Source organism: Heliangelus exortis, chromosome 1, assembly GCF_036169615.1.
Source record: "Heliangelus exortis chromosome 1, bHelExo1.hap1, whole genome shotgun sequence".
Lineage (NCBI taxonomy): Eukaryota > Metazoa > Chordata > Aves > Apodiformes > Trochilidae > Heliangelus > Heliangelus exortis.
The window spans coordinates 124,044,904-124,058,565 of record NC_092422.1 but is presented as its reverse complement, the minus strand read 5'-3'; the positions used below and the strand labels follow the sequence as shown (position 1 = coordinate 124,058,565).

The following is a 13,662-nucleotide window of genomic DNA, read 5'->3' as shown; positions in this document are numbered from 1 at the left end:
TCATGATTACAAGTTGTCCTGTGCATTGGCTGTATAGATTAGTATTAGATTCCAATTTCTATAAGGTAATACAGGGAACTTCCTATCTTTTAATACAAATCATTAAAAACTAACATGATGTGAAATAATCATAGAATCATAGAATCAGTTGGGTTGGAAAGGACCTCAGAGATCATCAAGTCCAACCCTTGATCCACTCCCCCTGCAGTTACCAGACCATGGCACTGAGTGCCACATCCAGTCTCTTTTTAAATATCTCCAGGGATGGAGAATCTACCACTTCCCTGGGCAGCCCATTCCAATGCTTGATCACCCTCTCAGTAAAGAAATTCTTTCTAATGTCCAACCTAAACCTCCCCTGGCACAACTTGAGACCGTGCCCTCTTGTCTTGCTGAGAGTTGCCTGGGAAAAGAGACCAACCCCCCCCTGGCTACCCCCTCCTTTCAGGGAGTTGTAGAGAGTGATGAGGTCTCCCCTGAGCCTCCTCTTCTCCAGGCTGAACACCCCCAGCTCCCTCCTCATAGGATCTGTGCTCGAGTCCCTTCACCAGCCTGGTTGCCCTCCTTTGGACTTGCTCCAGGACCTCAATCTCCTTCCTGAACTGAGGGGCCCAGAACTGGACACAGGACTCGAGGTGTGGCCTCACCAGCACTGAATACAGGGGCAGAATCACTTCCCTGGACCTGCTGGCCACGCTGTTCCTGATACAGGCCAGGATGCCATTGGCCTTCTTGGCTACCTGGGCACACTGCTGGCTCATGTTCAGCTTCCTGTCAGTCCAGACTCCCAGGTCCCTCTCTGCCTGGCTGCTCTCCAACCACTCTGTGCCCAGCCTGGAGCTCCCCATGGGGTTGTTGTGGCCAAAGTGCAGGACCCGGCACTTGGCCTTGTTGAACCTCATCATGCAGCCAGCCAACCTTAAAAAATTATTTAATATTTATTTTCACTTTGATTAGTGCCTTTCATAGTTTAATTACAAGACACAAGAATGGAAATTCCCATGATAGGAGTACACTTACAAGTAAGTGTTTTATGGTCACTAATTGACAGAGGTTGGTTTTGTTTATGCACATTTTTTATATTAATAACTATTTGCATTCGTCAGATCAGAAGTTATCAAGCTACAGAAATGTTACAACCCTGCATTTTGTGAAGCATAATTGTGGTGTATACTCAGGTAAACATAAAATTCAAATTTGTTTTATTATACTGTGGTCAGTTGAAAAAAATATGCTGCTTTATAACCCTTGTTTTGTAACCCTTGTTTTTCTTTTAATGTGCTTATGGTACAGATTCTATCCTGTAGTTTAGTTGGAGTATATAACTGGATGAGATTTGATTTTGACTGTATTAGATAAGATAGTACCTATTCTTTGGAAAGTAATAGGGGCTGTTTTTCCTACAATAGTGCAGATGTTCCATCACCAGGATTTCCCCGTGCTGAGTGAGCTCTATGGAAGGGAGAGGCAGGAGTTCCCAAGCAGAGAACAGTCATCAGCACAGGTTTGACAGTGATCATTAAGTGATGTCCTCTGAGCCTCATATGGTGTGGAGGAGGTGGGCATCTCTTTGGTAGTGAGCAGAAGCCTACAGAGGAGGCAACCTGTGCAGGGAAGTGGAACAGTTACCAGCATCTTCCACCTCGCAGATACCCATGTAACTCACCACCCTCACATTTGGCAGGAAGGAAAAACAGCTATGCACATGATAAAAGCAGAAGGCTATACATCTTCTCCAAGTTATTTTGATCTTCTTCTTCTTCTTCTATACATCTTCCAAGTTATTTTAATCTGAATGTATTAACTTTATATATGGAAAGATAACTATAATAGGGTCAGCTATGCGTCTTCAAATAGTACAGGATTCACAGTTCCACACTTTTTGAAACCCAGTGACACCAAGATATGGACCTGGTGGTTTTGAACGGACTTTGGATGGGCTACGTGGTACATGCTGTTTGCAGATGTATAGAAAAGATCCATATATGGTGACACATAGAAGAGAAATATTTTTCCATGTTCGCTGGAACACGATTATTTGGAGCTGTTACAAAACACTAATGTTCCCATCCCAGACTTTGAATCAGTCTGGTGTTTAATTAGCAACAGTGAGAACGAGACAAAAAAACAACACCCAAATGATATAGTAGTGATTGGTTTCTGGATAGTCTGTCCTACCTTTTTAACTGATTGGGAATTTGACTTTGTTTCTTTTGTGTAAACAGGTCCCCATTCAGACCCTTCTAAAAGTTCACAGAAACAGAATAACTTTACAATGGTTCATGATAATTTTTAATCTACACAGGAGGGAGTAAGGGCTGTATCTCCATGCAGGTCTGCCAAGCATCATATATCCAGTGTGATACTTCCCCATCTGGCACTCCAGTCAGTCATTGCCACAGGTTGGCTTAGAGCTCATGAATTTGGATGTGCTGTAAGAAGAGGGCAGGCATTTGCCTGCAGTTCCACCTGTTGGGAGAAAACAGCTGAACAAGAAAGCAGATGGAGGCTTTCTACAGATGGAGGCACACTATCACCTCTGTCCCCTTTTCTAACACATTGGGACAAGCTGCCTCCCCACAATTACCCAGCACCTTCTCTTTATTTCACCCTTCTCACCAGGACCTCTACCATGATCTGGTCCTTAACTTCAAAGATATACAGCACCACTGGGCTCCCTCCAAGTGCTTACTGTCTGCTTTCCCTTTCATCCAGCATCTCTGGCAGCTCACAGGGGGGCTGCAGCTCTCTGAAGTCTCCGATCTCTCCATTAGTGGGAGCATTACTTACTTACCCTCCAATTCAGGTTTTGCAGCCTTACCTCCCTGCTCTTGAAAGCCTGTCCCAACCTGATCTGCCAAGTGTTGTTCTGCATCATGATCCACTTCTGCCATTGTGCTCAGGCCAAGGGGATTTCACCTTAAAACACATATACCTGGTTATGTGCAAGTTGTGTGATGTTGTGACATTCAGTCCTTAAATAATATCTGGAACAGAACACAGCTGCCAAAACACTCAGCACACAGTGTGGCCCATGCCTGTTCAGTACCCACTGCTGGGACTGTGGCTTAAGCTTATTGAACAAGTGCACTGTACTCTGAGGGGCTGGAGGGAAGCAAAGCCTGGCACTAGATTCTTTATTATATATGTCTCCCTTTAGCTGAAGTTCCCCAAATGTCACTGGCTGCTGGCATGGTAGTGATGTTGGTTCTGTGAAGCCTCAAAGTCCCTTTTAGAATAATTGCCTACAGTAACCAAAGCTGTGTGCTCCTCCTCTGTGGGCTGCTGTGTGTGTGCGTGTACCCCTAGTAGCATTTTTACCTTTTGGCCAACTTCGTGCTTAGCTTGCCTGGTGGGTGTTGTGGAGAGGACCAATTTCATGAGTGTCTTGAGAACTGGTAAGCAGGTGGAGAAGTCCTGAAGCACGAGTCAGCTCTAGGACTTGCACCTGGAAGAAACAAGGCATCTTTGGTTTGCTCCTTGTGGAACTGCTTGATCTAACTTTAGCACTTCTCAGGGAAGAACTGCATTCCAGATGCCATGGAAGAAGATTAAAGAGGAGTCTGAAAAGCTTCCTTTGAACTCTTCAGAAAGTATGAGCAGGACCTAGTAAAAAGGGGAAGTGAACAACAGTTAGTGACTTGAGTACAGATCACTGAAGGACTCTGTACATCTGTCAATACGAGGTTCTTAGGCCAGATGCGTGCCTATGCAGTTATTCCTTTTTATAGTCCCATTCCAGTTATGCTCAGAATCTGAAGCCCAGAATTACCTACCTTTTTTCCTGGTGTGATTATATAAAAAATAGAGCATTTGCCTGGCACTGTTTCTGACAAACGTTCTTGCATGAAATTTTGCTCTGTTTCAGCAAAAGCTCTCCTGGATTCCCAGGAGAGTTTTCTCTCTGCCAGACTTCATCCTAGAGGCAGGGAATCATTCTTGACCCTTCCTAGGGAAATCTGTATACTTTTACTGGAATGGTTTCTCAGGAGAAAGGAAATGAAGAGAGGCCTAGATTCTCATCTCCTCTTCCAGGGCTGCTTCTGTCTTCTTAATCCAGTGATTATGTTCTCGGTCCTTTAAATAGTTAAAATACAGAAGCAGTGCTGGCAGCAGAGACTAGACCGCAGAACATCCTTTCCCAAGGAACAGATTTATTAGATAGTTATTAGATAGGAGGAGGTCCATTGTATTCCTGGCTCCCCAACTGTCTTCTGAACTTCCTGTGGAGTTGTCCTTGCAGGATTAGGCAGCAGCTGATTGAGAGCTTTTCAGCACTTTGGATTCAGGTACATAATTTCCAGCAAAGTCCCTTTTACACAGCAAAGAGTGAAAACCAAAAATATGCTTTTGTGTTGCATCACATAAAAATATATTGACTCCATAAGGGAGAAGGCTCCCTGAAACTCCAACAGATGCTGTTGGTTGTTCACAGGGAAGCCATATTTGCATGGAGAAGGGTCCTTTAGACCCTTCTAAAGGCACTTTGGAAAAGCCATAAGGCACTTCGGGATGCTGCCAGTTCTAAGGAATCAGTGGGATACTTTGTAGATCACCCAAAAATGCCTCAGCACACTTTGGGAGTGTGTCCTGTGTTGGAGCCAAGCTCACTGTGTTCCAGCAGCATGGAGAGTGGGAGGTCAGTTCCCTGATGATGATAAAGATTTTCCCATGGCGCAAGACAGCATAAGAGATGATCTCAGTTTTTTTTTTTAATCACTTAGAGATGGTGATGAAAAAACAAAACGAAAAACATGTCTTTAAGTAATTCCAAGCCCATTTTCACTGGACTTTATCTTGCATCCTCCCACTTGTGCCAAGTGGGGCAGAGCTGGGCGTGAGTTTATTTTCTGACTCCCTGGTTGTTGCAATATCTTCTTGGAGTCTCCTACTTAAAGCTGGAGAGGTCCTGTAAAAAAAGAAATGTAAAAGTGGCGACTGGCTGCCTTTGCCCCATATATAACTTTGGTATCTGGGTTACTCTGTTTTGTCTGGTACCTATCTGTGAAACTGTCTATTTATATCCAGTTCTGTTTCCTGTCCACACTCACCAGTAGTGTGGTATCTCCCAGTCTGCCTATTAGTCTGGAAGCACACACATACACACAGGCCAGAATCTGACAGCATTGCCTGTTTTTTTAACTGGGACAGTAAAGATAAGGGCTGAGGGGGGATAAGCTGCCTTGACCAGTGAGAGCCAGGGCTGAAGCACGTTCCCTTGTGCTGCAACTTCAAGTAGAAGGAGCTGCAGGTCTTTCTCTGGATGGATTTCAGCTCCAAAAGCAGGGTGGAGAGCATCCTCCCCACCTCCAGTCTAGAGAGAGGGGATTTTTATGGTCCAAGGAGAACAACTCTGTACCAGGATGCCTCACTCCCCAGGACAAAGCCATCAACTCTCCTCTCCTCAGAGATGTTGTGGGTTTAAGCACGAGCAGCGAGAATTCATCCCTCTAAAATCCCTGCAGCATGCAGCCCTAGCACTTTGCAGGGTATCCTAGACTGTGTCCTCAGCTGGACATGGTATTTCACTCACTGCACTCACTGGAGGTGACACCGTCACAAATGGCCTTTTCCAGGGAAACCATCAACACCCCGTGGTGGAGCTCCAAGCCGTGCTGCTTCCACTTTCTGGCAATGCGGTCCTCGTCTTGGTAAGCTGAAGTATGTATTTAACATAAGTACTTTTACCTCCACATCAGATCCACCTATAGCAAGACGAGCTTCACATTTTTTGCAAAATCAAGGTCTCAGTATCCTAAATCTACCTTTCAAATGCAGCTGCAGGATCTGCATGATTGAAACTTTTGCTCTAATCTTGTTACCTCCCTCAGGCAGTTCCTAACAAATGGAGTTTATAAGTGAGGGTCTGTAGCAAACATAACTAAAAAAGGGCATCTTTAATGTTTCTGCAATTTGTTCAAAGCAGCGTGGCTGCTGAGCACTGAAAACTCATTTCCCTTTTACCTGAAATACCATTATGTTTATTAACTTGTGACATTAATCCTAGAACATACCCAGATCTTTTCATGATTTTGCATTTGTCATAACTAAAAGATCTCACTAAATATTTCTCTCCACCTCTGTATAATATTTCCTGTCATGTAATACTTGTCTCAGATTTTTCTCTTTGACTTTGTATCAGAGCTGAAAAAGAGCTATCACAGAAAATAAAATGGAACTAAAATAACAGTCCTTTGTGTTAGATTGAATATTTGGCTTCTATCCCAGAATTTTCCACATCCATATTTGAATCAGATGGTAGTGTAAGATGAAAAGATTTCCTGGATGGGTTTTATTCTTTTCTTATTAAAGGGTTGATAACAGGCTGAAGGAAAGATACTTGTTGTAGTAAAAAAATCTGCCTGATATCAAAGGCTGAATGGACAAGCTGACATGTGTTATTGTTAGGCCTCCCTGCTTGATCACATTTCAGTATCATAAAGCCCTTCTGCTAGTGAACATGAAGTATAATAATTCCAGCATGAGAGCAAAAAGGCCAGGCTGGCAGGTAGCACTCCTTTGGAACACAATATCAAAAAGTGATGTTGGTGACTGCACAGTGCAGCTGTATTTATTTTAGATTTTAGTTATCCTCAGATATTTGAATTCATGAAATGAACTTCCTTGTCCTGACTTACCTGAGGAACTGGTGTCACATGTGATCTGACAGCATAGGGCAGCCCCACCAGTATTGCTCACCCTTCCTCAGGAGTTGGGCATCCTCTGCCCCATCCTCACACCAGCCACTTGCCCTGGGTTCCTTTGGCAGCCTGAAGAAAGAAAGATCAGAGGGACTTAAATACTCTTCAGAAAACAATTTTCCCTTTACTCAAAGCAGCTTTGTATAGTACTTATGTATGACTGGGATTAAATGGTACAAACGTTTGCAGGCTCCATAGGCTCTATGCAGAAACAATTACTTTTGATAAAATGAAGGAGTGGTGCTTTCTAGTGCTGCTGTTCTGCTGTAGCAGAGACTGTGAGCATGGTATTTGAGTTACAAATTAGATTTTGCAAAGCAACTCTTCTGTAGGGAGTCTGCTGCTTCAGGCCAATAGGGAGTAATTAGAGTTTTCTTGGGGACATTTTTGTGCTGTTTTGATGCAGTATCTTCGGCAACAAAAGTAGAGCAGCAGTTGCAGGCTGTACTGACGCTTTATTTCAGCCTGTGATCACTAAGGGTGTCAAAGAGCCAATATGCTTTATAGATGTTTTATGCTGCTTTTCTAGATGCATTTCTTTAAAGCAACTCTTATGTGGTCTGACTTTGCAAGCAGAAAATCATTTCACCACCAGTGGTGCTTACGGCATCGACGTCAACAACTGAGCTTATCCCCAGCACTCCTTGTACAGTCAGTGGAGAGAAATGTGCATACTTAGAGTATTCATTAATCTTATCTATTTTAGACATCTTCTTTCAAGTGAGATGGATTGTATTCTAGAAGGGCCTATATCTCTTCTTAGCAATAATTAATCCTACTCTAATTAGTTCAAGAGGGTCTATCTGTAGTCAGGTGAGATGGATACTATACAGCATGTTGCTGAATCAAACTCTATTCTCTGCCATCGACATTGTTTGTGTCAGTGCTTTTGTAAAAACAATTTATTGGATTACCACGGGGAATACACAAAGACACTGCTTGTGTTCCTAAGAAATCCTTGATTCAGTCCCTAAGAGTCCCTAATTACCTCTGATAATTACAGCTACCTTAATGCTTCCTGTGAAAGCTGATTTGGTAGTTGTGTTGATCCTGTCGTCCATGACTCAGGTACCAGTTCATAGAATCATAGAATGTTAGGGGTTGGAAAGGACCTCTGGAGGTCACTCAGTCCAACTCCCTTGCCAAAGAAGGATCACCTAGGGCAGGTCACACAGAAATGCATCTCCAGACAGGTCTTGAAGGTCTCTAGAGAAGGAGACTCCACAACCTCTCTGGGCAGCCTGGTCCATCACCCTTACAATAAAAAAGCTTTTCCTCATATTGAGGTGGAACTTCCCATGCTCCATCTTGTGTCTGTTGCCCCTCATCCTGTCACAGGGCACCACTGAAAAGAGACTGGTAACAGTTTGATGCTAAACATCAAACATCATGCCTTTGGGGGCATGTGGGTACTTGGGTAATACTAAGGGGCTTAGGGAAGAAACCTCTGAGAGACCATGGGATTTCCTTGCACTGTCCTGCAGACAGCTTCAGGGAGGCCAGATGGATGGGGCTGTAGCACATATATGCTTATTTCAAGACTATTACTACAACTGGGATGAGGGACAAGGAAGCATGATTTATACTAAGGCACAATGTCAATGCCCTCTTCATTTGGGTCCGCCTGAACCATGCTTAGGGGTTCATTTAAATAGAAGAAAAGCCCCAACTCTGGTCTTCTCAAGACAAGCTTGCCATACAGGACAGGGCTCAAATGGTAAGTAGCACTTTAGGAGGTAGAAAAATTTCCTATGGACAGCCTTCAGCAAAAGAATTATTGTAATACCTAGTAACTAAGGAACCAAAGTTATTTTTTAAGTGTATGAACAGATTCACAGAGTAAGACAAGTGAGGTCCCATATTTTTCATTTGCACTGTTCTACTGGTGCTTAAAGATTGATTTTTCAGAGGGTGATGGCTGCAGGAAAGGTGTTCCTTGAAAACCTTCTGAAAATCTTGGCTTTGATCTCTGCATTATTGACATCCAAAAATCAAGGCTCCCTAGTATGGTCCACTGAGCATTAGTTCTCCTGTAACTAATCTTCTGGTTGATTATGTATTTAATTTTTCTAGGTGAGTATGTATTCTGTTTCTTTAATTAATTAATTCTTTCACCTCAGCTTTGCTTATCCCCTCCTTTGTCAAGGTCTTACATTACCGTTTCCACCATTGCCTAGCAACATGAGTTTGCTCTTTTTTAATTATTTTCTTTTTTTTTTTTTTTTTTATTTTTTTACAGTTGTAACTGAAATCCCACCGTGTATTTTGAAGACTTCACCAACAGATCAGCAGCTGAATAAGCTTGCCAGGAGACTGGGACCCGAATGGGAGCACATAGTTCTGTGCTTGGGTCTGTCCCACACTGACATCTATCGATGTAAAGTCAATCACCCTCACAACCTGCAGTCACAGGTTGTAGCTGCTTTTGTCCTTTGGAGACAGCGTTTGGGAAAGAAAGCAACAATCCAAAGCCTGCAGGCTGGTCTGATGGCAGAGGAAGTGGATCCTTCTGTGATACAGGACATCCTTGAGTGAAGCCTCGCTATTGAGTGGGAGCTTTCCAGTGCTTTGTGAAATCAATCAAAGAGGACTCACTGAAATGTACCTTGAAGATCTGACACTTCAAACTGGAAAAAAATGGGGTTGAGAACTGTGGCTGTATTAAGCTTAAACATTCCAGTTTTCTGTGGTATCTTGTGACTTGTAATTCTTTTCATGCCAGATTAATTTTTAGCAGGCATTAAAAAATGGATCACTCTTTCCTGTTCACTTTTGTACTATTCCTGTGGGGATATAGGGTGACACTTTAAGTCCTTGCAAACAGGAGGCCCTGCAGTGAGTTCAGCAAAGTTTCTGGTTTCATTGCAGGAGCAACACTTGGTTTAACCTATTTTCTGGACTATTTAGGAGCCTTTTTTAGTGCTATTCCATGCTAGTTCCTTCATATCCCAGCAAGAAATGAGAATAATCACTGTTGCTAATTTCACAATTTTCCAACAGTTATTGCAGGTGGCTAATTTCACATTCATAAAAGTTTTAGCACATACAGTTTCTTGCTAGGATAGATGGCTGCCACCCTGGTCTGCCTTTGAAACTGGCCCTCAGTGGAGGTAACAGGAGCCTAGTGTGTATGTAAGGGTTTCTCCTGTTATAATTTAATGTGTTTCTTTAAGGAGACAGGCACCATGCACATACACCATCTCTTAGCATAACACGGGTGGGAAATTCTCAGTAAGATATACAGTACAAAAGTGACCAGAAGGAAGGTAGGAGATGGCAAACAGAGTGAGAAGGTGCCTAAAAAATGAGACAACTTCTAGGTTGTCCCTATTTGTCTCTGCTAATAAACTGGGAGACAACCTGATGCCCTATGAATCTTTACACTATGCTCTGGATCCAGGCAATCTTGTTTCACATAAGTTTTACTCTTAGGTTGAGTGTCATAGGCACCTTTCTCTGACCAGTGCATGCTCATAGGGGTACTGAAGCTTTCAGATCCTGTCTGGTCAAGCTGTGTTCCCCACTGCTCACTTTCCTGCTTTGTTTTTTTTTTTTTGTTTTTTTTTTTTAAACTCTTCCTGTACCCAGATTTTGGAAGATGTCTGGGAAATTAAGAAGGACATAGAGATTTTAAAGATGCCCAGTCTGCCTTGTCTTTCAGAAGCATGGAAACAGAAAACATATCCTGGCTGGATCTGCTCCCACAGATCCCAGAGCAATCTGGTGTTATTTTGGTTTTAATCTTCAGTATAAAGTTCTGACCCTCAGTAAATCATGATCCTGTTATACCTCGCTCAGATCTTGACTAATCATATCCTATTATGGCTAATTACAGAGTTTAAGTCTACCATCAAGTCTCAAATAAACAATACAAATCAATTTAGGCCTTGGGATTTATTTATTTTTTCTGCTTCATAATGTTTTAATGTCAGCATATTATTTTTTTGCTTGAAAAACATCCTAGAGCAGGTGTCCAGGCATCTGGCAAATTAAGATGAGCACAGCCCAGTACATGGAGCATGATGAGGACTGTGTAACATTTTTCCCAGTGAGAGGGGCAGGAGTGTGGGCTGCATGTCAGGGAAGAGGGGCAAAGCAGTGTCCCTGCCAGCGGGCTGGAGGAACAAATCTGGAGATAGAAGAAAATCCTGAAAAAAATTATTTAGAGGAAGGAGCTGGCTCCCTGAGACATAAGTGCAAGTATCTTACCTTGTTGTGAGCTGGCATGAACCAAGTCTTAACACAGACTGGTCTCCAAGGGAGTTGTTCCCAGTTAACCCAGCCTGAAGGCAGTGCTTTAGGAAGGCAACCAGTCTGGGCAGTAGAGCACTGTAATGGGAACACTCATGGGGCCCTAATACCTTCTCTTTGGGTAAACTTTGTGTTTCGTATTCTTCATTTGTAAGACAAATTTCAGGTTATCCCCAACTAATAAACTTAGAACATTTTTAATAATTAAGAAAACACCTGGAGTAGGTATGAAGTCTCATGTCAAAGAAGTCTTCATTGCAAGCCAGGTGTCTTTCTGGATATCTGCTACGGGCAACTAGAAACCTGATGGGTCACAGTCATATCAGGTAATTTCTCTGTATTCTTTAAACTAGTCTTGAGGTGGGATAAATTAATCATCCCAGCAGTCATAGCAAAATGACAGGAGCCACGGCTAGACAGGGAATTTAAAACCTGGCCTCTCCTATTATAGAACAAAGCACCTAATTCATAATTTATAGTTGCTTTCACATTCTCAGGCCCTAAATGAATACTGTAGTACTTGAGTTGCAAATATTGAAGGGAGAGGTTTACTTATTTTATGAGACTGTTTCCATTGCTGTTACTTTTAAATTCATGGAAATGTTTCTACTAGGCTCTTCAGTTTTATTAAAGCTTGTTTTTGCACCACACAAACGCAGGGACACATTTAGCTTGACAGTAGTATTCCTTTAACCCAGTGGATTTTTCCATCCCCTTAAAAATATTTTTGTTCCGTATGCAATGCTTTATTTTGCACAAGGATGCAATTAAGGCAATTTAATTCTTCAGATGTATAGCGAGGCCTCACATTCTCTCTCAGGACACCCAAAAGGTCTCACTCAGCGTGTTTATTCTCCGGCTAATTTTGGAGCAAATGTTATTTATTTAAATCTCACCCATAGGCAAGCCTGCAACTCCAGTGTTGTTCAGGGGTGAGGCAACCCAGAGAGCAAATTTCCCCATCTGTCCCTTTGCCTCAGCTCCCTTGCGCCACCACCTTGGGTGATGACAGGGGCCATGCTCAGGGGCTCCTCTGCCCCCCGGGCTGGTGCACGGGGGGGTGGCTGAGAGCTGGGGCAGCCCCCCCAGCAAGGACTTGACCCCTGCCTGCCATGGCTCAACGCTGGCAGTGAGCAGCGTGGCCACTCGAGGCTTTGGGCTGATGCGTGGGCTCAGGGGCTAAAGGTTAGGCAGCAGCAACTGTGTTCCAGTGAGTTTGGGTTTCTTAACTGATGTCGAAAAAGCCTTTCTAGTGAAAACGGTGTTACTGCTGCCTAATTACTTGTGGCAGTGCTTAGGAGCCCTGGGAGAGGGAAGCGTAAAGGTGGCTGCTGCTGGACCTTCCGCTGAACTGGATGGCTCAACATCTGGCCCTTGGCAAAAGTAGTCCTTGGTTTTCTCCCTTGGTCTACCAGGGGTGCTTTGACATCCCATTTAACTCTCCCAAGTGGTAAGTAGGCTTTACAAAAGCTATTTTGTACCCTGCAAGTACAAGTGGACTCAGCACAGCAACAGTCAAGGCCTAAGAGCATTACTGACCAGCTTCATAAGGCAACATAGATGATCACAAAAAGGGGAGATCTCCTCAGGGCAGAACCGTGTCAAGGAAGCTTTACTTTGCTGCATTGAAATGTGCCTGGAGTGTAGAATGAAATGAAAATGCAGTCATCTTTGAGCTGCTTTTCCCCGATGATGCGGGGGATATTTCCATCTTGAGCCATATGTTATGAGAGCCATTGAACTGTGGAATAAAACATTTTGCAAAAAGCTGGAAAAATAAACAGTCACATTACAGTCAAAGAACACAAAAGTCACCCTCATCGGATGCTAAGTGTCGTCAGGCTTCCAGTTTTGTTTCCTGCTGCAAATAAAAACAGTCTCTGAGATCTCTCAACAGATCAGCTCCATTTTGTCCATAGGCACAGAGTAATGTCAAGTCAAAGTAGAAGTGGACCTGAATTTGCATTTCTGCAATGAATACTCATTTTTTTGATGAGATTTCACTAAATGAAAAGAATTCTTACTTTTGAGGTGCCATTCCACCACCTGATAAATAGACCTAAAAATAAATCCAGTGACTCAGCTTTTTTTGGCCTGAGCACAGCATCTTTTTAAACTGATTTCCTGAGAAAAAAGAACATTTGCCAGAAATGGAAATAATCTTTCAAAACATCTTTCCAGATGAAAAGAAAAAAGAGAGGAGAGGAGAGGAGAGGAGAGGAGAGGAGAGGAGAGGAGAGGAGAGGAGAGGAGAGGAGAGGAGAGGAGAGGAGAGGAGAGGAGAGGAGAGGAGAGGAGAGGAGAGGAGAGGAGAGGAGAGGAGAGGAGAGGAGAGGAGAGGAGAGGAGAGGAGAGGAGAGGAGAGGAGAGGAGAGGAGAGGAGAGGAGAGGAGAGGAGAGGAGAGGAGAGGAGAGGAGAGGAGAGGAAGAAAAAGTAGTATGTGTTCTAGCAGAATTAACTTCTGAACCTATCATTTTAGCTGTGGAAAGAAGGTAAATTAGTAATATCCCTTTGAAGGCTTTAGGGACAGCTGAATGATGAGTAGAGCTGATAATGGTGCAGGAAGACTCCCAGGACTCCTGCAGCAGTCACTGCATTAGAATGTCTGCAGGTGTTACAGATACCATTTCTGACACTGCTGTCTGGTCCAAGCCTCAACAGCAAAGAGACATATTAACTTCAATGTACTTTGGATCAGGCCTTCTTTAA

The 13,662-nt window shown here is 43.3% G+C and overlaps 1 protein-coding gene across 3 annotated transcripts in view; it reads left to right on the top strand.

Annotated features, from left to right (window-relative positions):
* The window catches only part of CRADD (CASP2 and RIPK1 domain containing adaptor with death domain), an 86,897-nt gene extending 76,317 nt beyond the window's left edge, over positions 1 to 10,580 (top strand). For all 3 annotated transcript variants that reach the window (XM_071765158.1, XM_071765173.1, XM_071765165.1), the window contains exon 3: positions 8,941 to 10,580. In XM_071765158.1, the coding sequence (XP_071621259.1) occupies positions 8,941 to 9,236 (296 nt within the window). In that variant the 3' untranslated portion in view covers positions 9,237 to 10,580. The remainder of the gene's footprint in view (positions 1 to 8,940) is intronic.
* The last annotated feature ends 3,082 nt before the right edge of the window (positions 10,581 to 13,662 follow it).